The sequence below is a fragment of the Macaca nemestrina genome, chromosome 18 (assembly GCF_043159975.1).
Source record: "Macaca nemestrina isolate mMacNem1 chromosome 18, mMacNem.hap1, whole genome shotgun sequence".
NCBI classification, from domain to species: Eukaryota; Metazoa; Chordata; class Mammalia; order Primates; family Cercopithecidae; genus Macaca; species Macaca nemestrina.
In genome coordinates, this window is record NC_092142.1 from 80,128,479 (window position 1) to 80,152,677 (window position 24,199).

Here is a 24,199-nt window from a genome sequence, read left to right on the forward strand (position 1 = left end):
ATCACCCAGACATTTGCCCCCAAAGCATCACTGTGTATGGTTTGTCATTTGACACCACAAAACATTCAAGGCAGCCACGAACATAAATGTGACAGGGGGCTGGCTGCGGTGGCTCACACCTGTACTACCAGCACTTTGGGAGGCCAAGGCAGGTAGATCACCTGTGGTTAGAGGTTCGAGACCAACCTAGCCAACATGTTGAAAACCCTGAACCTACTAAAACTACAAATATTAGCCAGGCATGGTGGCACATGCTTGTAGTTCTAGCTACTTGGGAGGCTGAGGCAGGAGAATCGCTTGAACCCGGGAGGTGGAGGTTGCAGTGAGCCGATATTGAGCCACTGCACTCCAGCCTGGCGATGGAGCAAGACCCTGTCTCAAAAAAAAAAAAAAAAAAAAAAGAAAAGAAAAAAGAAAATCTATGAGGTAGAGTGATTGCAAAAGGAGCAGCAACACTTCCTCCCATCCCTGTATGGCAGCGCCTTGCAGTGCGGCTCCAGCTCCTTCTATCAGGTGGGGTCTACTCCTCCACCTCTTCAATCTGGTCTTGGCCATGGAACATGCTTTGGCCAACGGTATCTTAGAAAATGTAACACAAGCAGAGATTTGAAAAAACATTTGCGCATCAGGCTCTGCTGCTAGGAACTCTTTGCCACCGTGTGAATGAGCCCAGGCTAACCTGTTGGGTGATGAACAGCACATGCTTCTAGCTGACATCCGGCTGACCACTAGGCATGTGAGTGAGTGAGGTCTACCTAGACAGCCCACCCCAGCCGACTCCACTCAGACAAGAAAAGCCACCCAGCTCTCCAAAGAACCGTAAGAAATGGTAACTATTGTTTTAAGCCACCAAGTTTTGGGTTGGTTTGTTATGAGGCAGAAAACTGATGATACATACAACCTGGCTCAAGGCTCAGAGATTTCTCTTACCTCGGCGGGTTGTAGGGATCGAAAATGTGGCCGTCTCCTGTACTAATTATACAGGACAGGTTTCCTATGTAGGGTGAGAGAAGCCACGTCAGGGAGATGGTGACATTGTCAAAGATGAAACTCTCACTGGACACCATCAGCTGCAGGGCTGTGGATTAAAACACAAAATGCTGCATGCCCTTGTGAAGCACAATTGCACATTTCTGTTTATAACTGACTCTCTTCTGGCTACCTGTCCAGTATTTTTATGTGGGTCTTTTTTTTTTTTTTTTTTTTTTTTTTTTTTTTTTTTTCTCACAGGGTGTTGCTCTTTCACCCAGGCTGGAATGCAGTGGTGCAGTCATGGCTCACTGCAGCCTCGACCTCCCCAGGCTCAGATGATCCTCCCACCTCAGTAGAGGCTGAGTAGCTGGGACAAAGGCATGTACTACTACACCCGCTAATTTTTATTTTTATTTTTTGAGACAGGGTTTCACTCTGTCACCCAGGCTGGAGGGCAGTAGCGTGATCTCTGCTCACTGCAACCTCTGCCTTGTAGGTTCAAGCATTTCTCCCACCTCAGCCTCCCAAGTAGCTGAGACTACAGGTGTATGCCACTACGGCTGGCTAATTTTTGTATTTTTTTGGTAGAGACAGGGTTTCACCATGTCGGCCACTGGTTTCGAACTGCTGACTTCAAGTGATCCACCCCCCTCAGCCTCCCAAAGTGCTGGGATTACAGGCGTGAGCCACCACACGCAGCCTAATTTTTATATTTTTTGTGGAGACGGGGTTTCTCCGTATTGCGCAGGCTGGTCTCCAACTCCTGGGCTCAGACTATCCTCCTGCCTCCCAAAGTGCTGGGATTACAGGTGTAAGCCACCGTGCCCAGCCAAGGGGAGCAATTTTGAATGAGGGAGTCTCTTAGAACACAGAGATGAGCCCACGTGGGTGGCTGCTGTCTCTGTTTTCAGGGGAAGCTGGACATGCCGTGAAATAGAGGGAAATTTCTAAGCTTAAGCAAGTTGGGGACTCACCTTCCCAGCACTGGTACTGCACCCACAGGTAGCTGCCCTGAGTCGGACACAGGTTTCCAAAGTAGGTCTCATCTGCTGCCACCTGGCATGCCTGTAGCCCCTGGCACTGGCCTGGGAAGCACCCACATCCCAACGGAAGCAGGAATGGAGTGCAAGACAAAAGAGGATACACTCAACAGAGATGCGCAGAGATGCATGGCCTCTCATCCACTCATCCGTTTACCCACCACCCGCCCAACAAATAGCTTTTGATATCTCCTGAAGACCAGCACTGGGCTAGGTACTCAGGGGACAGAGAAGTAGGATTTCTGTCCTCAAGTAGTTCAGAGTCTAGCATCCTGGTCTCAAACTTCAGCTTGCGCCAGATCCCCCTGTGGGTCCTGTGAAGACACCTCATTCCAGACCTCACCCTCAGCGATTCTGATTCAGTAGGTACGGAGTACAGCTGGAGAATATGCATTTCGAACCAGCTCCTATGGGATGCTGATCCTGACACTGCTAGCCCAGGGACCCCATGTGGAGAACCACTGGTCCAGTAGCATCTAGTCAGATGGCCCCAAATAGAAATCCACACCCAGAGAAACAGCAGAGGGGGCAAGGTTAGGAATCCTGTGCCAATCAGGGTGCCATGTGCCCACAGAAGGAGGAGCAGGGACAGCCCATTCCAGAAACTTCAGGATCATCCAGCACCTCTCCCTCCTGCCCAGTGAGATGTGTTAGATGCCCGCGGGGAAGCCTGGGAGAAAGAAACAGGTCCAGAACACCCACCTGTGCTTTTCCCAGTTACCTGCTAGGTCCCACTTCTTCCGGGCAGTTGGACCTGGGCCCACAGAGCCACCCTCTCACCCTGCCCTGCTTGTGTCACAGGGACCTACACTTTCCAAACTCCCTTGGCCACTGGCTCCCAGGGAGGCTTGGCCAATGGCCGGTACTGGTGAAAGATTGAGTCAGGTGGATCACTTGAAGTCAGAAGTGTGAGGCCAGCCTGGCCAAAATGAGGAAACTCTGTGTCTACCAAAAATACAAAAATTAGCCGGGTGTGGTGGCATGTGCCTGTAGTCCCAGCTACTTAGGAGGCTGAGGCAGGAGAATCACTTGAACCAGGGGGGTGGAGGTTGCAGTGAGCTGAGATTGCACCACTGCACTCCAGCCTGGTCACCAGAGCGAGACTTTGTCTCAAAAATAAAATAAATTAAAAAAAATAAAACTGCACAGATTTTTAAATCTCACAATTCTGTGTGGAGGTCAGAAGTCTGGGTGGGCTCAGCTGGCCTCTGCTCATATCACAGGGCTGACACCAAGGTGTCAGGGCTGTGTTTTTATTGCTTTCCTTTTTTTTTTTTTTTTTTTTTTTTGATGGAGTTTCACTCTTGTTGCCCAGGCTGGAGTGTAGTGGTGTGATCTCGGCTCACTGCAATCTCTGCCTGCCAGGTTCAAGTAATTCTTCTGCCTCAGCCTACTGAGTAGCTGGGATTACAGGCATGTGCCACCACATCTGGCTAATTTTGTATTTTTAGTAGAGATGGGTTTTCTGCGTGTTGGTCAGCCTGGTCTCGAACTCCTGACCTCAGGTGATCCACCTGCCTCAGCCTCCCAAAGTGCTGAGATTACAGGTGTGAGCCACTGCTCCTGGCCTTTTTTTTTTTTTTTTTTTTGAGACAGAGTCTCACCATGTCACCCAGGCTGGAGTACAGTGGTGGAATCTTGGCTCACTGCAACCTCTCCCTCTCGGATTCAAGCGATTCTCCTGCCTCAGCCTCCTGAGTAGCTGGGACTACAGGTGCGCACCACCACACCCAGCTAAGTTTTGTATTTTTTAGGAGAGACGAAGTTTCGCCATGTTAGCCAGGCTGGTTTGGAACTTCTGACCTCAGGTGATCCACCCACCTCAGTCTCCCAAAGTGCTGGGATTACAGGCGTGAGCCACCATGCCCAGCTGGCTGTGTTTCTTTCTGGAGGCTCTAGGGAAGGATCTGCTGCCAATCTCATTCTTGTTGGCAGAATTCAGCCCTTAATTCCTAGAGGCCTCTCTTCTGTCCTTCCATGTGACCACTGCATCTCAGAGCCAGCAACAGGGCATCAAACCTGTCAAACACCTGGAATCTCTCTGACTTCTCCTTTTCCCATATCTATCTTCTGCTTCTAGCCAGAGAAAGTTCTCTGCTTTTAAGGGCTTATGTATTTAGACTGTGCACAATTGCATATTCCAGCATAATCTTTGTATCCTAAAACCAACTGATTAGCAACCATAATTATATCTACAAAGTATCTCTTGTTACAGATGTTAACATAGCCGCAGGCATGGTGTCTCATCATACCCACAGCTCCATGGATTAGGATGAGAAATCATGAGGGCCATAATTTTGCCTATGCCAGACAGAAAGAGGTTGGAAGCCAGTGTACTTCTCATCCTGCCTCTCACAGCAGCTCCCCTGTAGCTCCAGCTCCCTCTGGACGGGCCCTCTGCACACGGTCCTATCTCCTACCGGCAAGCTCTGCCATGGCTCTAGTATCTACTGGATGATCCTGACTTCCGATTTTGGTAAAAACATCCCTTCCAGTTATCCTGCCAGCCTTTAGGGGTGGCAGCAGCTTTCCATGGCTGCCAATCTCAGGTCTGCAGCAGCATCCTTTGTTTGGCTCCTCAGCACATTCATGACTTGGGAAACCAATTCCCTGCATTAAATTCCTTCTATTGAAAGACCTAGTTGGATGCTCCCCTCAATTTGAGTTACTCCCATTATGTGTATCCACAGCACTGAACTATAATCTCCAAAAGAGTGTGAGGGTTCATTTTCTTCTTGTTTTATTTGTTTTTTGTTTTTTGAGACAGGGTCTGGCTGTGTTGCCCAGGCTGGAGTGCAGTGACATGATCTCGGCTCACTGCAACCTCTGCCTCTGGGTTCAAGCGATTCTCCTGCCTCAGCATCCCAAGTAGCAGGGATTACAGGCACATGCCACCACACCTTGCTAATTTTTGTATTTTTGGTAGAGATGGAGTTTCACCATGTTGGCCAGGCTGGTCTTGAACACCTGATATCACGTGATCTGCCCACCTTGGCCTCCCAAAACGCCGGGATTACAGGCGTGAGCCACTGTGCCCAGCGTCTTTGTTTTTTTTAAGCATCTCTTCTCCCCTGCCCCAGCAGTTCCCCCAATGGAAGCTCCGATTAACAGGCAGCTGTCAGCATTTAACTAGATTCAGACCCCGCCCCCCAGGATTCTGATTCAGTCGGTATGGGGTGCAGCTGGACAGTGTGCGTGTCTAACAAGCTCCCAGGGGATGCTGATCCCGCTACTGCTGGCTCAGAGCCAGCTGGAACAGAGCCTGCAGGAATGTCCACTCCACTTGCAGAGTGCGTACAAGGTGCTACACTGTTCCCCCAGGTTCTCCTGACCCTCACAGGAGCCCCATGAAACAGATTCTGCAACTTGCCTAGGCAGCAGGGGCTGAGCTGGAATTTGAACCCCAACTTGCCACCCTCTTGCCATGTACCCTGCTGCCCACATCCCAGGGGGTTCTGCCCCATCCTTGGACTTGATCTAAGCAGTCTGCAGCAGGGCTCACCTTCCAGCTCACAAAATATTCAATATCCACTTGGAATGGGTAAACTGCCTTAAGACGCAGAGGCCACGTCCCTGCTGAGGTTTTTTTCTAACACTGTTGTTATCCAGCGAAACCATCCTGGGCTCTCTCTCCAACATCACCGTTCATACTGCAGTCCACACCTGAGCCTGCCACCTCATGTCCTCACCACCTTGTCCCCCAGCCTTTCTCCTGGCCGGATTCTGCACTTCCTTCACAGCCAGGCTCCTGACGCTGCCCCCGTAAAGCTTTCCTGAGCCCCACCTCCACCCCGTGATCCAGGGAACCCCTGTGATCAAACGGGAACACAAGCCACCACCACATCTCTGTTCTCAGATTAAATAGACTCAAAGAGAGGTCTAATTCCAGAACCTGAGGACAGAGTTTTTTCTGACTCTTCGTAGCCACATAAAATCCACGTAAAAAAAAAAAAAGAAAAAAGTAAACTAAATCTGATCTAATTCCAGGATTTAGCACACCTTGCAGACAAACTTTAAAACCCCTTCAGGTCCCCAGATGCCTTGCGGCTCAGAATGTGGCCCAAAGACACTTGGGATCCTAAGTGGCATCACTTGGAAGCGAGTTTGAAATTAATTGGGAGGTTTTTAAAATTTTTTGGCTCACTGCTACATCTCCAGCACATAGAACAGTACCTGGCACATAGTAGGTACAAAATAAGTTTGGCATGACTAAATAGAGAGTGTTTGCTCTTCTGGGTTGCAGCATTTATCACAGCATTAGTTAATTGCCTGTGTATTACTGTCTCCCCACTGCGTTGCGAGCTCTTTGAAAAACAGAGTTTGGGCCGGGCGCGGTGGCTCACGCCTGTAATCCCAGCACTTTGGGAGGCCGAGGCGGGCGGATCACAAGGTCAGGAGATCGAGACCACGGTGAAATCCCGTTTCTACTAAAAATACAAAAAATTAGCCGGGCGCGGTGGCGGGCGCCTGTAGTCCCAGCTACTCAGGAGGCTGAGGCAGGAGAATGGCGTGAACCCGGGAGGCGGAGCTTGCAGTGAGCCGAGATTGCGCCACTGCACTCCAGCCTGGGCGACAGAGCGAGACTCTGTCTCAAAAAAAAAAAAAAAAAAGAAAAACAGAGTTTGGGTCAGGCGCAGTAGCTCATGCCTATATTCCCAGCACTTTGGGAGGCCAAGGTGGGCGGATCACTGGAGGCCAGCAGTTAAAGCCAAGCCTGAGCAACATGGTGAAACCCTGTCTCTACAAAAAATACAAAAATTAGCTGGGTGTGGTGGTGCTCACCTATAATTCCAGCTACTTGGGAGGCTGAGGCAGGAGAATCGCTCAAGCCCAGGAGGTAGAGGTTGCAGTGAGCCAAGACTGTGCCACTGCACTCCAGCCTGGGGAACAGAGCAAGACTCTGTCTCAAAAAAGAAAAAACAAGTGTTTATTGGCTAACTGAATGAATGAGGGACCAGGGCGCTTAGATACAGACCCCGTGGGATCCTCCCTGCGCTCCTCCTCTGACTCCCTCAACAGGGTGCAGGGCTCCCCTCTAACGTGCTCTCTGAGCTGTGGGTGCCACATTTCAGGAACCTGCAGCTGAGCCTTTGAGGAAACAGCCCACCAAGCCCCAGCAGTGCCTTGGTGAGGGAGGTACATCCATCCTCCTGTCCGGGGCCCTTTCTCCTTGCAGGGGCCACAGCCTCAGGAACGCCGGAGTAAGAAGAGTCAGTGAAAACCAGCCAGCCGATTTTTAGCATTTCCCTTCCCCATGCCTGCTGCAAAAGGCAGGAGGTCAGAGGAGCCATTCTCATTTCCCCCAGGCAGGAGGAAGTTCCGGGAGTACTGGCATCCCTCCCTGAATCTTCAAAGGGTCTTTGGGCAGAAGCAGAGGTTCAGAGGAGACTGCCAAGAGGCACAACTGGGAAGGCTGACTCCCAGGACCCAGGGCTCGCAGCCTGGCCACAGGGGGCTGTGTCCTCACTTAGCCAAGAAGCAGCAGAACACCTGCCTTCCTGGACCCTCCAGCGGGGAGAGTGGTGACTGCAGCAGAAAGAAGAGGGTTCCCAGATATCCTGGACCAGGGAGGCCTCTGAGGAGTTTTCACCTCCCGGCAGGGTGCAAGAAACCCCCATAATCCCGGAAATTGAATCCTGGTCACTGGGTGAGCGCAGCTCAGAAGGAGATTTAATCCGATTTAGAAAAACAAAGCCCTAGAGTAACTCTCCCATGTGAACGAGAGATACCGTCCATCGGGAGCTCGGCTTCAGCGTCATTCACAGTCACAAAGATTAAGAACCAACCTTTCTCAACAGGAGAAGAGACAAATGACGGCACAGTTACACAATCGATGAAGCAAATAAAGCAGCACGACATGTATCAAGATGGATAATACATCTCAAAAACATGATGTTGAGCAAAACGCAAGCACCAAAACAAAAAGAAAAACGCATTCTGTAGAATGACACACAATATGATATCATTTACGTAAACGTTAAGACCCTGCAAATATGGTACCATTAATATAAACATTAAAACCCTGCAAAGCGGCCGGGCACAGTGGCTCACGCTTGTAATCCCAGGGAGGCTGAGGTGGGCGGATCGCCTGAGGTCAGGAGTTTGAGACCAGCCTGGCAAACACGGTGAAACGCCGTCTCTACTAAAAATATAAAAAATTAACTGGGTGTGGTGGCGCACACCTGTAGTCCCAGCTACTTGGGAGGCTGAGGCACAAGAATCGCTTGAACCCAGGAGGCAGAGGTGGCAGTAAGAAGAAATTGTGCCACTGAATACCAGCCTGGGTGACAAAGCGAGATTCTGTCTCTAAATAAATAAATAAATAAATAAATTAGTTTTTTAAAAAGCCCTGCAAAAGCAACACTCTGTAGTGTTTAGGAATACGTGCATAGAAGGTGGAAATAAAGTAGGCGTAGTGGCTTACGCCCGTAATCCCAGCATTTTGGGAGGCCAGGGCAGGCAGATTGCCTAAGCTCAGGAGTTCGAGATCAGCCTGGTCAACACGGTGAAACCCCATCTCTATTAAGAATACAAAAATTGGCCGGGCGCGGTGGCTCAAGCCTGTAATCCCAGCACTTTGGGAGGCCGAGACGGGCGGATCACGAGGTCAGGAGATCGAGACCATCCTGGCTAACACGGTGAAACCCCGTCTCTACTAAAAAATACAAAAAACTAGCCGGGCGAGGTGGCGGGCGCCTATAGTCCCAGCTACTCGGGAGGCTGAGGCAGGAGAATGGCGTGAACCCAGGAGGCGGAGCTTGCAGTGAGCTGAGATCCGGCCACTGCACTCCAGCCTGGGCGACAGAGCGAGACTCCGTCTCAAAAAAAAAAAAAAAAAAAAAAAAGAATACAAAAATTAGCCAGGAGTGGTGGCACACGCCTGTAATCCCAGCTACTCGGGAGGCTGAGGCAGGAGAATCGCTTGAACCCAGGAAGCAGAGATTGCAGTGAGCTAAGATTGGGCCACAGCACTCTAGCCTGGGCAAGAGAGAGAGACTCTGTCTCAAAAAAAGAAAGAAACTAGAGAAGCACGAAGCATGCATGTGATTAAGAAACACTGAATTCGTAACAGGAACAGGACTGTGGAGGGATCCACAGAAGTCTCCTAGTGTTGTATTCATTTTTCCTTTTCTTTTTTCTTTTCTTTTTTTTTGAGACAGAGTCTGGCTCCATCACCCAGGCTGGAATGTGATGGCCTGATCTCGGCTCACTGAAACTTCCGCCTCCAGGGCTCAAGTAATTCTCCTGCCTCAGCCTCCCAAATACCTGGGATTACAGGCGTGTACCACCAGCCTGGCTAATTTTTGTATATTCAGTAGAGATGGGGGTTTCACCATGTTGGCCAGGCTGGTCTTGAACTCCTGACCTCAGGTGATCCACCCGCCTCGGCCTCCCAAAGTGCTGAGATTACAGGTGTGAGCCACCATGCCCAACTGTATTCATTTTTCTAATGAGGGATTCTTAAGCAAATGCGGCATGGTGTTCAGATCTGATAAAGGTGGGTAGCAGATTTGTGGGAGTTCATTACAGTATTTTCTATTCTTGTCTATACGTTTGGAGTATTTCAAAAATTTAAAAATTAAGTTAAAAAAGTGGTGTTTCCTGCACCCAGCAGGGATTGAGGCACACCGTGCCCACCAGATCCATGACAGGGTTTGAAGTCGGGGTGGGTGGGTCACAGCCCTCTGCTTCCCTGCTCCGTGCCATGGGCAGGGACTGGCCAGTTTTCCCACATGTTGGAGGCCCACGGTCAGAGATGAAGATTATCAGAGGCTTCTGGAACCCTTTGCTGAGCACAGAATACCAGCAACTGCCCTCTGCTGGCAACCAGAGCTGCAGAGCCCTTGGGCCCTACCTGCCACCTCATCCTTGACATTGGCCCAGCTGCATCCCTGCTCCAGATCTGAGGGATGCCCGGCATCCTGGGTGCAGAAATAGGGGTTCTGGCGTCCGTAGACGGCATCCTGGACCTGGATGACCTGCCCCGAGCCGCAGTGCATGGTGGCATTGAGTCCCTTGCAGGCCAGGCTCTGGCCAAGTCCTGTGGCAAAGGGAAGGCAAGACATTAGGGGGGCTCACGGTTACAGACAGGCAAGTGCTGGGTCACGGGAAGGGGACAGTCCCGAGGGTTAGGCTGAGATGCAAGAACTCAGGAGCTGTTTGGCAGGGGTAAGAAACAGAATATGGTTGTTGGCAGCATTGTGCTGAGCCAGGTTCCCTGGGATCAGATCCAGCCCAGCCACACACTGCTGTGTGACCTTCAGCAAGTTAGTTAGCTTCTCTGTGCCCCCACTGTAATACTAAACCTCATGCAAGCCAGGCTCCGTGGCTCACCACTGTAATCTTGGCACTTTAGGAGGCTAAGACAGGCAGATCACTTGAGGTCTAAAATAATACAAAAATTATCCAGGGGCGGTGGCTCGCAATGTAATCCCAGCTACTCGGGAGGTTGAGGCAGGAGAATCACATGAACCCAGGAAGCGGAGGTTGCAGCGAGCCAAGATCACACCACTGCACTCCAGCCTGGGTGACAGAGCAAGACTCCATCTCAAAAAAAAAAAAAAGAGAGTGGGAAAGACAGAAACAGAGACATGACAGGTAGGCAGGCAGGACGGCGGGCAGGTGGATGGGGAGACGGCAGGGATGGGCGACGGAGCATCACGTGGCCAGAGAGAGATGCATAGAGACAGGGAGAGAAAGCCGCAGACAGAGGTGAGCTCAGAAAAACACATACAGGTCAGCACTTCAGCAGGGAGACAGAGACAGACACCGGCAGGCCCTGAAGAGCCAGAGGGAGATGGAGAGAACACAGAGGCAGGAAGAAAGTCAGAGACCAAGGGAGAGAAACAGAAAGAGTTGGAGAAAAAGAGAAGGGGAAGAAAGACCCAGAGAAAACTGAGACAGAGGAGGGGGCAAGAGAAAGAGAGGGTCAGAGAGATGGAGGCAGAAACAGGAGGGATAGGGGAGCCCGGAGAGAGGCCCACAGGTGGGCAGGGAGACAGGGTGGGAGGTGGGGACTCCGGGGCAGGGGCCACTCACGGAACTCGCACACGAAGGCGAAGGTCTGGGCGCAGTCCGAGGCCACCCACTCGGAGGAAGGGCCTCTCCCGATGTGGCCGCAGGTGTCAGGGGCAGCGGTGGCCTGCCCCCCGCGCCAGTTGCTGTAGGTCACATTGGAGGTGTCCAACCAAATCCCCGGTCCTGGAAGGACAACACAACCACCAGGCCTCAGCAACTGTCTTCAAATTCCATTTATACAAATGCAGGGCTCACCCCTGCTCTGCCGCTGGTGTGCAGCAGGTGAGCAGTTAATGCTGATGGGCTGGAGATCTCTCTCCAGGAGCAGTAAAAGTCTCTTCCTCACTGTCATCTTCAAACACTCAATAGAAGAACTGGAACACCAAATCGGAGAGCTTGCAGAAGGTGTTTTGATTAAATAAATGAGGCTGCCAGCTCCGTCTAACCATAATTGATAATTTATTTATTTTGAGATGGGGTCTTGCTCTGTCACCCAGGTTGGAGCGCAGTGGTGCATTTCAGCTCACTGCAACTTCCGCCTCCCAGGCTCAAGTGATCCTCCCAACTTAGCCTCCTGAGTAGCTGAGACCACAGGTGCAAGCCACTATGACTGGCTGATTTTTTTGTATTTCTGGTAGAGACAGGGATTTTGCCATGTTTCCCAGGCTGGCCTCCAGCTCCTAAACTCAAACTCCATCTGCCTCGGCCTCCCAAAGTTCTGGGATTACAGGCATGAGCCACCGCACCTGGCCCTGACCACAGTCTAAGGAAGAGCCAGGGGCCAGGCCCGGTGGCTCACGCCTGTAATCCCAACATCCCAGAGGTGGGAGGATCGCTTGCACCCAGGAGTTTAAGACCAGCCTGGGCAACCTAGAGAGACCTTGTCTCTACAAAAAAAAAAAAAAAAAAAAAATTTCAGTCACGCATGGTGCCTGTGGTCCTAGCTACTCCGGAGGCTGAGTTGGGAGGACTGCTTGAGCTGAGGTTGGGGCTACAGTGAGCCATGATCATGCCCCTATACTCCAGCCTGGGAGACAGAGCAAGACCCTGTCTCAAAATAATAATAATAATACAGTTCAGAAGTGGGCCATGGGATGTTTTAACATATCATCTTCTTCATAAGCCAAGTATACCTGGGCAGTGCTGAGTTAAAACATAAGCAGTTATTGTTACTTTGGGCCTCTTCAGATCCTTGAAAATACTGATGTAACTCTTGAAGAGGAGTGTGTGTGTGTGTGTGTGTGTGTGTGTGTGTGTGTGTGTGTGTGTAAAACAGAACCATGCTGAGGACACCAGAGAGCTAGAAAACACTAAATATAAAAATTTACTGTGGGTTGGGCGTGGAGGCTCATACCTGGAATCCCAGCACTTTGGGAGGTCAAAGTGGATGGATCACTTGAAGCCAGGAGTTCAAGACCAGCCTGGCCAACATGGTAAAACCCTGTCTCTATTAAAAGTACAAAAATTAGCCATAATTCCAGCTACTAGGGAGGCTGAGGCAGGGGAATCGCTTGAACCTGGGAGGCAGAGGTTGCAGTGAGCCAAGATGGTGCCACTGCACTCCAGCCTGGGAAACAGAGTGAGACTCTGTCTCAAAAAACAAAAATTTATTATGGGTACTCAAAAATATAATTATTAATCTATTGAAAGAAATTCATGCAAATGAAATGGTTTTTAAAAATCCAAATGGCACAAAGGGTATAAAATGAAAGTATCTTCCCCCTCTAACCTATGGGCTTCTCCATCATTGTTATGTTTCTCATAAATCGTTCCAGGCTGAATTGAATTGTATCCACACATCAGCATTTACTAGTGCCTGAAATCTATTTACACAAATGCCATCTGATTGCACACAGTGTCTGGCCCTTGTTTCTTAAACGACATTAAATATTGGAGGTTGTTACCTATCAGCCTAGTTAGAACTACATTTTCTGCAATAACCACACAGTATCCCTTGAGAGGTTTTAATAGGCACAGCTCCTCTAGCTGGATGTGAATGGATGTTCAATACACAGAACTCGGCAACTGTTGCATCTACAGCTCACAAAACCATTCAGGAGACACTGCCTGCAGGGGCGTCTTAAGAATTCAAATCCCCTTGGCTGTGGCTTTTCTTAAATGAGCTTCCCAGTGGCTCCTTTATTAAAACACTTCCATCCACTCTGGCGTTGTTCTGTGGCTGTTCAGCACGTACCATGTCACATTTCTCAAACCCAGGAGCTTATACAGGGGCAAAGAGAACCTCTGGGTACCAAGGTGCCCAGTAGGAAAGTCAGGCTTAGCATTGCTCTGACTGGTAGAGACCCCACTGTGCGCCACCAGCTGTGTCATACTGAGCACATCTTTTCTCTCCAGACTTCATTTTCCTCCTCCGTGAAAGGAGAGCAGCTACGCTTACCTCGTGGGGTCCATGTGAGCATGTGAGGCTTGAATGCAAATGTTTTCTTGTCCATTCTCTCTTTCTTTCTCTCTCTTTCTTTCTTTCTTTCTTTCTTTTTTTTTTTTTTTTTTTTTTTTTTTTTTTGAGATAGTGTCTCACTGTGTTTTCCAGGCTGGAGTGCAATGGCACAATCTTGGCTCACTGGAACCTCTGTCTCCTGGGTTCAAGGGATTCTCCTGCCTCAGCCTCCTGAGTAGCTGGGATCACAAATGTGTGCTACCACGCCCAGCTAATTTTTGTATGTTTAGTAGAGATGAGATTTCACCATGTTGGCCAGTCTGGTCTCGAACTCCTAACCTCAAGTGATCCACCTGCCTCGGCCTCCCAAAGTGCTGGGATTACAGGCGTGAGCCACTGCGCCCAGCCTCCTTTTCCATTCTCAATTGTGTCTAGGTACTGGGAAAACAAAAATGTCCAGAGTATGGTTCTTTCTTTGAAGGGCTGATGGTATAGGCGGGAGACAGACAACTAAGCCATTTAAGCCACACCAAAAGCACTGCCTTGGAATTGTGAACAGGGCTCTGCAGATTCATAGAGAATGACTCACCTGACTGCACTGGGTGGGGGAAGGAGCCTTCAGAGAATAAAGGAGGACAAAGACTTTCAGGACCATTAAAATTAGACTGTTAATGGAACTATGCTAAGCACTTGGTCTGCTTTAGTCTCACAGAAAGTGAGGAAAGACAGGTGGGACACTAAAAAATAGCTTAGTCATTATTTTCTGAGACTCAGTTTTCTCATCTGTAAAATGGGGACATAAGGCCAGGCGCAATGGCTCCCACCTGTAATCCCAGCACTTTGGGAGGCTGAGGCAGGTGGATCACAAGCTCAGGAGATCGAGACCATCCTGGCTAACATGGTGAAACCCCTTCTCTATTAAAAATACAAAAAATTAGCCAAGCATAGTGGCATGTGCCTGTAATCCCAGATACTTGGGAGGCTGAAGCAGAAGAATCACTTGAACCTGGGAGGCGGAGGTTGCAGTGAGCCGAGATTGCGCCACTGCACTCCAGCCTGGGAAACAGAGAGAGACTCTGCCAAAAAGAAAAAAAAAGTAGAGACATAATAATTTTTCTCATTGTTATTGTAAGAATTCAACATGATAGTGACCATGAAGCACTCAGGATAGTGCCTGGCACTATTCTAGAAAGAACCAAAGCAGTCAGAGTATTATTATTAGGAACAGGCAAAGAAGTGAGCATTTGTAGAGCGTCAGTGATATGCCAGATTCTGTGCTAGGCGGCATTAGACATGAATTATTTTATTTAATCCACAACACAACCAAAGGCAAGGGTATCCATACCATAAGAATTAGGACATATTAATTTGTTCCATGTTGCTTTAGGTGAGAAGTGATGGCAAGAATTGCAAGCACAAGTTTCTCATAAAACACAGCGATCACGGCACCTACCTTCCATGGTTCCATTCCGTGCCAAGTTCCACATGAGTCCAATCCACCATTCCCTGTCCTGGGAGATGTGCTTCTGCAGAAACCGCTGGATGTCTTCATCCCGAATGAAGACCAAATGGCCTCCTTGCCCCTCGCACCAGCTCTGGGCATCACGGAAGGTGCGTCCAATTGGCACAAATTCATAGCAAGCATCTCTGAAGGCCACCTGGCTCTTAGAGCAAAAGCTGCCCTCCTCTGGCTTAGCAGTGGCGACCCTAAGCCTCAAAGCAAGCACCAGGAGTACCAAGCCCACTGCACTCATGCTTGAACCACTGCTGGGGCCTCTGGATGGAGCTCGTTCTTGGGACTTTCATATGCGAGTGCCCTCACATCCACCCATCATCCGTCTTCCCTTCTGTCTGTGCATCAAATAACGGCAGCTACCTTTTGTTGAAGAAACAAAAGGCTCAGCGTGACAGTGTCTACAGTTTTGCGTCACCCAGCTCTTTGTTCAACGCCTGCTCCAATGCCTATTAATTTGTCAAATGGTCTTCTCAGGAAAGATAAAGTTGCTATATCACCTGTCTGCTTATCTTTCAGTCAACTGTTAGCGGTGGATAAAAAGTCCTCGCTATTGGTTTTATGTCATTACCCTGAGGGCTGTATGTTTCGTGCAAAGCCATCAGCATGTGGAAAGTGTGTGATAAAAGAAAAATGGCAGGAAGGTTAGAGAATGGCAGGAAGGCAGGAAGATGGTAAAGAAACCAAGTTGCTTTTATATCCAAGCCCATTGTGCCGAGTGGCAGCTGTGCCCAAATGATACCCATTCTCTCCCCAGCATGGCTGAAATCCTAATGGATATCTGGTCCCCTCCCTGATTCATCACACTATTCATCACGCATGCCTTCTGGAGAATAAAAATCCCCTAAAAAATTTATTGGATGTCATCACGAAAATCAGCTTTCACTCAAAGCTCAGAACTGACCATCCTTATCCAGTACTTACACCCTCCCGTGGGTTTCCACGGATCAAGTTCAAATTTCTTAACTTTGTATACAAGGCTTAGTATGGTCTGGCCTCTGAGAGTATTTCCAAACACATCCCCCCCAATGTGGGGAAACAGGCTTTCTCTCTGCTTGCTGATGGTAAATTGGTACCATCTCTATTGTGGGCAATGTGATAATATCTAGAAAAAATTTAAAAGCACAAACTCTATAATGTAGCAGTGGCACATCTAGGAATTATACCAACAGGTAAATTCATACATGTGTGAAATGTCCTGTGAATAAGGTTATTCTTGGCAGAATTTGATAAACAGGAAAAATTAGAAGCAATCTAGAAGTCCATTGATAGGAAATGGGTTCACAAAACATGGTCTATCATATATAACCACTTTCAAAATGAACAAATTCTTCCTCTACAAATTTGGAAGGACCCCTAAGATGTTTGTTTGTTTGTTTTGAGACAGAGATCTCGCTCTGTTGCCCAGGCTGGAGTACAATAGTGCAATCTCGGCTCACTGCAACCTCTGCCTCCTGGGTTCAAGCAATTCTCGTGCCTCAGCCTCCCGGGTAGCTGGGATGACAGATGCGCACCACCAACCCCTGCTAATTTTTTGTATTTTAGTAGAGATGGGGTTTCACCAAGTTGCCCAGGATAGCCTTGAACTCCTGAACTAAGGTAATCCACCCACCTCGGCCTCCCAAAGTGCTAGGATTACAGGCATGAGCCACTGCACCTGGAGAGATTTTTGTTAATATTAAAAGCAAAGTATGAGATATTGTATATAGTTCAATCCCATTTGCATGAAAACATATCTAAAATTTATTTGTATGCGTATAATGTAGCTCATAAAAATCACATAAGAGGCTGGGCGCAGTGGCTCACGCCTGCGATCCCAGCACTTTGGGAGGCCGAGGCGGACGGATCACTTGAGCTCAGGAGTTCAAAACCAGCCTGGCCAACATGGTGAAAACTGGTCTCTACTCAAAACACAAAAAATTAGTTGGGCATGGTTGTGCATGCCTGTAATGCCAACTACTTGGGCAGCTGAGGCAGGAGAATTGTTTGAACCTGGGAGGCGGAGGTTGCAGTGAGCTGAGATCACGCCATTGCACTCCAGCCTGGGCAACAAGAGTGAAACTCCATCTCAAAAAAACAAAACAAAAACAAAACAACAACAACAGCCAGAAAAAAAAAAAAAAAACCACATTTTATACAAGAGCTTGGCGAGATGACTCACACCTATAATCCCAACACCCTAGGAGGCCAAGACAGGTGGATCACCCTGAGGTCAGGAGTTCAAGACCAGCCTGGCCAACATGGCGAAATCCCATCTCTACTAAAAATACAAAAAATTAACTAGGCATGGTTGCATGTGCCTGTGATCCCAGCTACTAGGGAGGCTGAGGCAGGAGAATCGCTTGAACCTGGGAGGTGGAGGTTGCAGTGAGCCGAGATCACGCCACTGAACTCCAACCTGGGTGACAGGTTTTTTTGTCAAAAAAAGAAAAAAAAAGAAAAAAAAAAAAGCCCAGAGTTGTGGTCTGCATAAGAAATTAGTAATCTGAGGTTACAGAGGGAGCCTTACAATGTGGGGAGACCCTGGAGTGTTCAGAAAAGGTGTCAGGTATATCATTCCTCCAGCCAGAGATGTTAGAGAATGCAGTTGTCTAATATTTGGCTTTAAGTTGTTAACCGGCTCTGACATAAGTCACTATTTCTTTCTCCCCATTGTCCCTCCTCTATCCCCTGACTACTTCTAACCTCTAATCTTTTTTTTTTTTTTTTTTGAGGCAGAGTCTTGCTCTGTCATCCAGGTTGGAGTGCAGTGGCTCGATCTCGGTTCACTGCAACCTCCACCTCCTGGATTCAAGTGATTCTCGAGCCTCAGCCTCCCAAGTAGCTGAGATTACAGGTGCGTGCCACCACGCCTGGCTAGTTTTTGTATCTCTAATCTATTTTCTGACTCTATGGATTTGCCTATTCTGGACGTTTCACCTAAATAGAGTCATACAATACGTGGACTTTTGTGTTTGGCTACTTGCACTTAGCATCATGTTTTCAAGGTTCATCCACGTTGTAGCATGTACTTCACTCCTTTTATGGCTGAATTATATCCCATCCTATGGATAAACCACATTTTATCTATCATCAGTTGATAGACATTTGGGTTGTTTTACTCTGTGAATTTCTTTTTTTTTTTTTTTTTTTTTTTTTTGAGACGGAGTCTCGCTCTGTCGCCCAGGCTGGAGTGCAGTGGCACGATCTCGGCTCACTGCAAGCTCCGCCTCCCGGGTTCACGCCATTCTCCTGCCTCAGCCTCCCGAGTAGCTGGGACTACAGGCGCCCACAACCGCGCCCGGCTAATTTTTTGTATTTTTAGTAGAGACGGGGTTTCACCGTGGTCTCGATCTCCTGACCTTGTGATCCGCCTGCCTCGGCCTCCCAAAGTGCTGGGATTACAGGCGTGAGCCACCGCGCCCGGCTACTCCGTGAATTTCTTAGAGAAAGGACATCTCTTAATCTCTGTCTATTGCATGTCTGGCTCATAATAAGACTCAAGGAACATTTGCCAACCTGGCCCCATCTCCCAGGTCCCTGGAGATTACCCTGGGACCTCTGTCGTTTTCCTCTGTCGTTTGCCTCTGTCGTTTTCCTAGAAACCACGCAATCCTTCTGGAGTGACCTGCCAGACAGATAATGGTGAAGAGCTAGAGCCCGGGATGGGAGGCAGGATTATTGCTGAGTCAGGCTGGAACACAGGCTGAGCAGAACAGGCCTGTTATCTCTAGAGGTCAACCTTCTAATAACTTTCCTTCGAAAACTATGTGGAAAGTCACACGCAGTGATAATGTAAAGGGTAAAGGCTTAATTTATGTCCCTAATGGAACTTGCTTGGGGACCTTTGATAACAAATGCAAATCTGCAGGCTAAATTCCATGTTCACATTCTTTACATTCTGATAAATTGCAGGCTCCCGGGCAAGTGTTCTTGTTGATGTCAGCTCTCAATGTCCCTTAACCTCTGTGGGCATGAAGCTCCACTGAAAGTAGTCAAGACATGGCTGGACCCTGTGAGCATATTTCCAATGATCTGATCCAGCTGCCTGAGCCTCCAAGTGGGATCAACAACATGAAAACAGAAAGACAGCAAGTTTGGTTTAAATAAGGCATTGAGGCCGGGCGCGGTGGCTCACGCCTGTAATCCCAGCACTTTGGGAGGCCAAGGCGGGCGGATCACCTGAGATCAGGAGTTTGAGACTCAGCCTGACCAACGTGGAGAAACCCCATCTCTACTAAAAATACAAAATTAGCCAGGCATGGTGGCGGACGCCTGTAATCCCAGCTACTCGGAAGGCTGAGGCAGGAGAATTGCTTGAACTGGGAGGTGGAGGTTGCAGTAAACCAAGATCGCACCATTGCACTCCAGCCTGGGCAACAAGAGCAAAACTCCGTGTCAAAAAATAAAAAAATAAAAATAAGGCACTGAGTCCATCAAAAGAACCATAAAGATAATTATGCCTTGCGGCCCAGACATTCCAATCTGGGGAACAGTCCCATCTTACTTTGGGTCCCTCAGAAGCCAACTGAGACCAAGATTAAGAGCAAGCAGTGCATTTGTTTTTGGGTTTTGTTTGTTTGTTTGTTTTTGAGACAGTCTCACTCTGTCACCCAGACTGGATTGCAGTGTCACCAACTTGGCTTATTACAGCCTCCATCTCCTGGGTTCAAGCAATTATCCTGCCTCAACCTCCTGAGTAGCTGGGATTACAGGCACACGCCACCACGTCCGGCTAATTTTTGTATTTTTAGTAGAGATGGAGTTTCGCCATGTTAACTAGGCCGGTCTTGAACTCCTGGCCTCAAATGATCTGCCTGCCTCAGTCCCCCAAAGTGCTGGGATTACAGGTGTGAGCCATCATGCTTGGCCTCAAGGAGTCTATTTGGGACGGAATCCGGGAAGCCCTGGCAGGAGAAGGGGAGTATATTTCTCTGTAGGAATTGGCAGCTTTATCAATCATATTTAATCTTGGTTCTCCCTTAGATCGTAAAGAGGACATAGCAAAAGAATTCTCATGGTTCCATTACCCCAACACATTTTTATTTCTTCAGGGTTCCTTCATACACCTTGTTCCCTTGAAGACAGGTGTTTTCCCAGGCACAACTGTAGTGTCTGTGATTAGTTCATAAGCATTTCCTGCTTAGCATTAGACAGGAAGGCTTTTCCATGTTGCTAATGGGCTTTGAAATTGACACAGTGGTGGCAGAGCCTCCTTTGACTGACTGGACATTGCTAAATCATTCCCATCTTGCTGGACACATGTGGTTTTTAGTCATCTGTTTCTTATGTGTTTGGTTTTGCTATGCTAGTCAACACAACTTTGAACATCTTCTTGCATGCATGCTTTAGCCTGGGCTGAGTCATCTTTTGAGGACTGTAGCAGACACTGTCAGTGCTCGCCCTAACCCACAAACCTGCCATGCAGGCACCTGTGGCTCTGCCTCCCTCTGCATATGTGGGACAGGATGGAAGAGCCTGGAAGTTAGCATCTGCCAGGAGAAACTCTCAACTGTGACTGAGAAGAATTGGTGAATCAATACCCCGACTCCTGAAGATAACTCTGAGACGTGTTCCCACCAGCTCCAGGAGACCCCCAGCCAGACTGAGTTTCAGTTGCTCATGATGGTGATAGGCTTGAGAATGTATTGTTAACATCTTCTCTCCTCCCTTGTCTTACGTCCCCATTCCCCTGCTATTATTTCCTAGGTTCAAATCTTAGGTTTCTCCAGAGAGACAGGATCAACAGGAGACAGATAGATCAACAGACACAGATAGATAGATAGATGCATAGATACGCAGACAGACACATAGATGAATAGATAGATGGATATTATAATAATAAAAAAAGAAAAGAAAGAAAAAAAAAAAAAACAGGGCCGGGCACATTGGCTCACACCTGTAATCCCAGTACTTTGGGAGGCCGAGTCAGGTGGATCACTTGAGACCAGGAGTTCAAGACCATCCTGGTCTACATAGGAAATCCCTTCTCTACTAAAAATAAAAAAATTAGTTGAGTGTGGCTGTGCGCCCCTGTAATCCCAGCTACTTGGGGGGCTGAGGCAGGAGAATTGCTTGAACCCAGGAGGCAGAGGCTGCAGTGTGGGGAAAAGAAAGATCAGACTGTTACTGCGTCTATATAGAAAGAAGTAGACATAAGAGACTCCATTTTGTTCGTATTTGAGATGCTGTTAATCTATGACCCTACTCCCAACCTTGTCCTTGCAAGAGACATGTGCTGTGGTGACTCAAAGTTTAAAGGATTTCGGGCTGTGCAGGGTGTGCTTTGTTAAACAAGTGCCTGAAGGCGGTATGCTGGTTAAAAGTCATCACCATTCTTTTAATCTCAAGTACCCAGGGACAGGTACACTGCCAAAGGTCACAGGGACCTCTGCCTAGGAAAGCTAGGTATTGTCCAAGGTTTCTCCCCATGTGATAGTCTGAAATATGGCCTCGTGGGAAGGGAAAGACCTGATTGTCCCCCAGCCTGACACCCGTGAAGGGTCTGTGCTGAGGAGGATTAGTATAAGAGAAAGAAGGCCTTTTGGCAGTTGAGATAGAGAAAAGCATCTGTCTCCTGCCCGTCCCTGGGCAATGGAACATCTCGGTGTTTTGGTGTAAAACCCGATTGTATGTTCTGTTTACTGAGAAAGGAGAAAACTGCCTTAGGGCTGAAGGTGGGATTTGCTAGCGCAAGCTGCTCTTTATGCACTAAAAAGGTTTATGGAGATGTTTGCATATGCATATCAAGGCACAGCACTTTTCCTTAAACTTATGTCACAGAGATCTTTATTCACATGTGTTACTGCTGACCTTCTCCCTATGATAATCCTGTTATCCTGCCAGTTCCCTTTTTCTAAGATGGTAAAGATAATGATCAATAAATACTGAGGGAACTCAGAGACCCGTAGGGCGTGGGTCCTCTGTATGCTGAGCTTTTTCTTTCTCTATACTTTGTCTCTGTGTCTCATTTCTTTTCTCAAGTCTCTCGTTCCACCTGATGAGAAACGCCCACAGGTGTGGAGGGGCAGGCCACCCATTCACTGCAGTGAGCCAAGATCGCACCATTGCACTCCAGCCTGAGTGACAGATGAGACTCTGTCTCAAAAAATTAATTAATTAATTAAAAACAACAATAATAACAACAACAAAAAGAAAAAAGATAGATCATAGATATAGTAATAAAAGAAAAAATTAAAACAATAAACAACAAAAAGAAATTTAAAAAGTAAATATATGATAGATAGACAGATAGATAGATAGATAGATAGATAGATAGATAGATAGATAGATAGATAGATGATAGATACATGAGGAGATTTATGATGGGAATTGGCTCACGTGATTATGATCCCACAATCTGCTGTCTGCAACCTGGAGAACCAGAAAAGCCACTGATCTAACTCCCCCTCCAAGTCTCAAGGCCCAGGAACCAGGAGCTCTGATGTCCGAAGGCAGGAGAAACAGATGTCCCAGCTCATTTTTTGTTCCATGATGCCCACCCACATTGGGGAGGGTGGGTCTGCCTTTCTCAGTCCACTGATCCAAATGCCAATCTTTTCTGGAAACTTCCTCACAGACACATCCAGACATACTGTTTTAGCAGCTCTCTGGAGAATCCCTTAGCCCAGTCAAGTTGACATGTAAAATTAACCATTACAACCTCCCAAATAAACTTCTTGTGCTTGAATCCTACTTCTGGGGGAACCCAGGCCTAGACAGACATACTTCCAGGACGAGGGCACCTGGACCACAGGGGTGAATGTCTTCATGATTCTTGTTGTAGACTCAATGCCCTATTTAAACCAAAGTAATTATCTTTCCATTGCTCATGTGACCGATCCCTCCTGAAGACTAAGACTGGTAGATGAAATCCTAGGACGTACCCTCGCACAGCCAAATGGGGTCCTGGGGTCCTGGCTGCTGTCCTGATGGCTTCAATTCTGTACTTGGAGACCATCTTTGAGCAACTGATAACAACCTCAGTTGTTGGAATGATGAATTCTTGATTATTTATTGATTTATTTTTATTACTTTTAAATGTCATTTTGTTTTTATTTTTGTAGAGATGGGTTCTCACACTCACACCCAAGCTGGAGGGCAGTGGCATGATCATAGCACACTGCGGTGATCACATGTGTGATGTTTTGATAGGGCATGCAATTACAAACAATCCAATTATACCCTTTTATTTTAAGATGTACAGTTAAGTTATTTCAGCCACCCTATGAAAGCAACCAACTAACATACATGAAATGACTTAACTGTACATCTTAAAATAAAAGGGTATAATCGGATTGTTTGTAATTCACATGATAAATGCTTGGGACGGATACACCATTCACTATGATGTGCTTATTTCACATTGCATGCCCTATCAAAACGTCTCATGTACCCCATAAATATACACACCTACTATGTGCCCACAAAAATTAAAAATTAAAATAAATGAAGAAATATACGTGAGCTAACCTGTAGGGTTCATCTACACACATGTTTTGAAAAATCAAGAGAAGGGCCAGGCGTGGTGCCTCACCCCTGGAATCCCAGTGCTGGGAGGATCGCTTGAGCCCAGGAGTTTGAAACCAGCCTGGGCAACACAGTGAGACTCCCGTCTCTAAAAAATAAATTTTTTGAAATTAGCTCGGTGTGGTGGCACATGCCTGTAGTCCCAGCTACTCAGGAGGCTGAGGCAGAAGGGTCACTTGAGTCCAGGAGTTTGAGGCTGCAGTGTGCTGTGATCATGCCACTGCCCTCCAGCTTGGGTTTGAGAAGTAGGATTCTTTGAAGGCTTCTCCTGTCTTACTGCAGTTAATTGCCACGTCTTCTGTGCCCTAATAGCAGTTTAATGTACTTCCATTTTAGTACCATTTAAAGGTGACAGCAAGCTTTAAAAAAAAGCAAGTCACAGAGAGTACAAGAGAAATGATAAGAACTTGGCTGTAAAAATAAATTCACTTCTAGCCTTTTCTGTTCCCATTTCAAAAGTATGTTGCTTGATGACAATTGGTTTAACATTAATCTCAGAAAGACACATTAAAGTCCTAATCCCTGGTACCTTTGAATGTGACTTCATTTGGAAATAGGGTCTTTGCAGAAACAACCAAGTTAAGACGAGTTCATTAGGGTGGGCCCTAACGCAGTGTCTGGTGTCCTTACAGGAAGAGGAAAATCTGGACACAGAGAACAGGGGGCAGCAGGGGATGTTATGTGAAGATGGAGACAAAGGTTGGAGTGATAAGCAAGTCAAGGGACATGGCTCCAAGTCGAGTGGCAGCC

At 47.8% G+C, this 24,199-nt stretch overlaps 1 protein-coding gene across 6 annotated transcripts in view; it reads right to left on the reverse strand.

The window, feature by feature from the left end:
• Positions 1–24,199, reverse strand: part of LOC105491535 (polycystin-1-like protein 2) — a 127,866-nt gene that overhangs the window by 92,926 nt on the left and 10,741 nt on the right. For 4 of the 6 annotated variants that reach the window (XR_011616608.1, XM_071084998.1, XM_071084999.1 and 1 more), the window contains exons 1-5: positions 14,882–16,557; positions 11,052–11,213; positions 9,868–10,053; positions 1,947–2,057; positions 931–1,078 (exon numbers count right to left, since the gene is read on the reverse strand). Coding sequence is in view for 5 of the 6 variants with exons in the window: in XM_071084998.1 (XP_070941099.1) it covers positions 931–1,078; positions 1,947–2,057; positions 9,868–10,053; positions 11,052–11,213; positions 14,882–15,182 (908 nt within the window). In the remaining variant the exon portion in view is untranslated. Of the gene's footprint in view, positions 1–930; positions 1,079–1,946; positions 2,058–9,867; positions 10,054–11,051; positions 11,214–14,881; positions 16,558–24,199 lie in introns of those variants that run through there. The other 2 variants (XM_071085000.1, XM_071085001.1) reach the window with 2 other exon arrangements.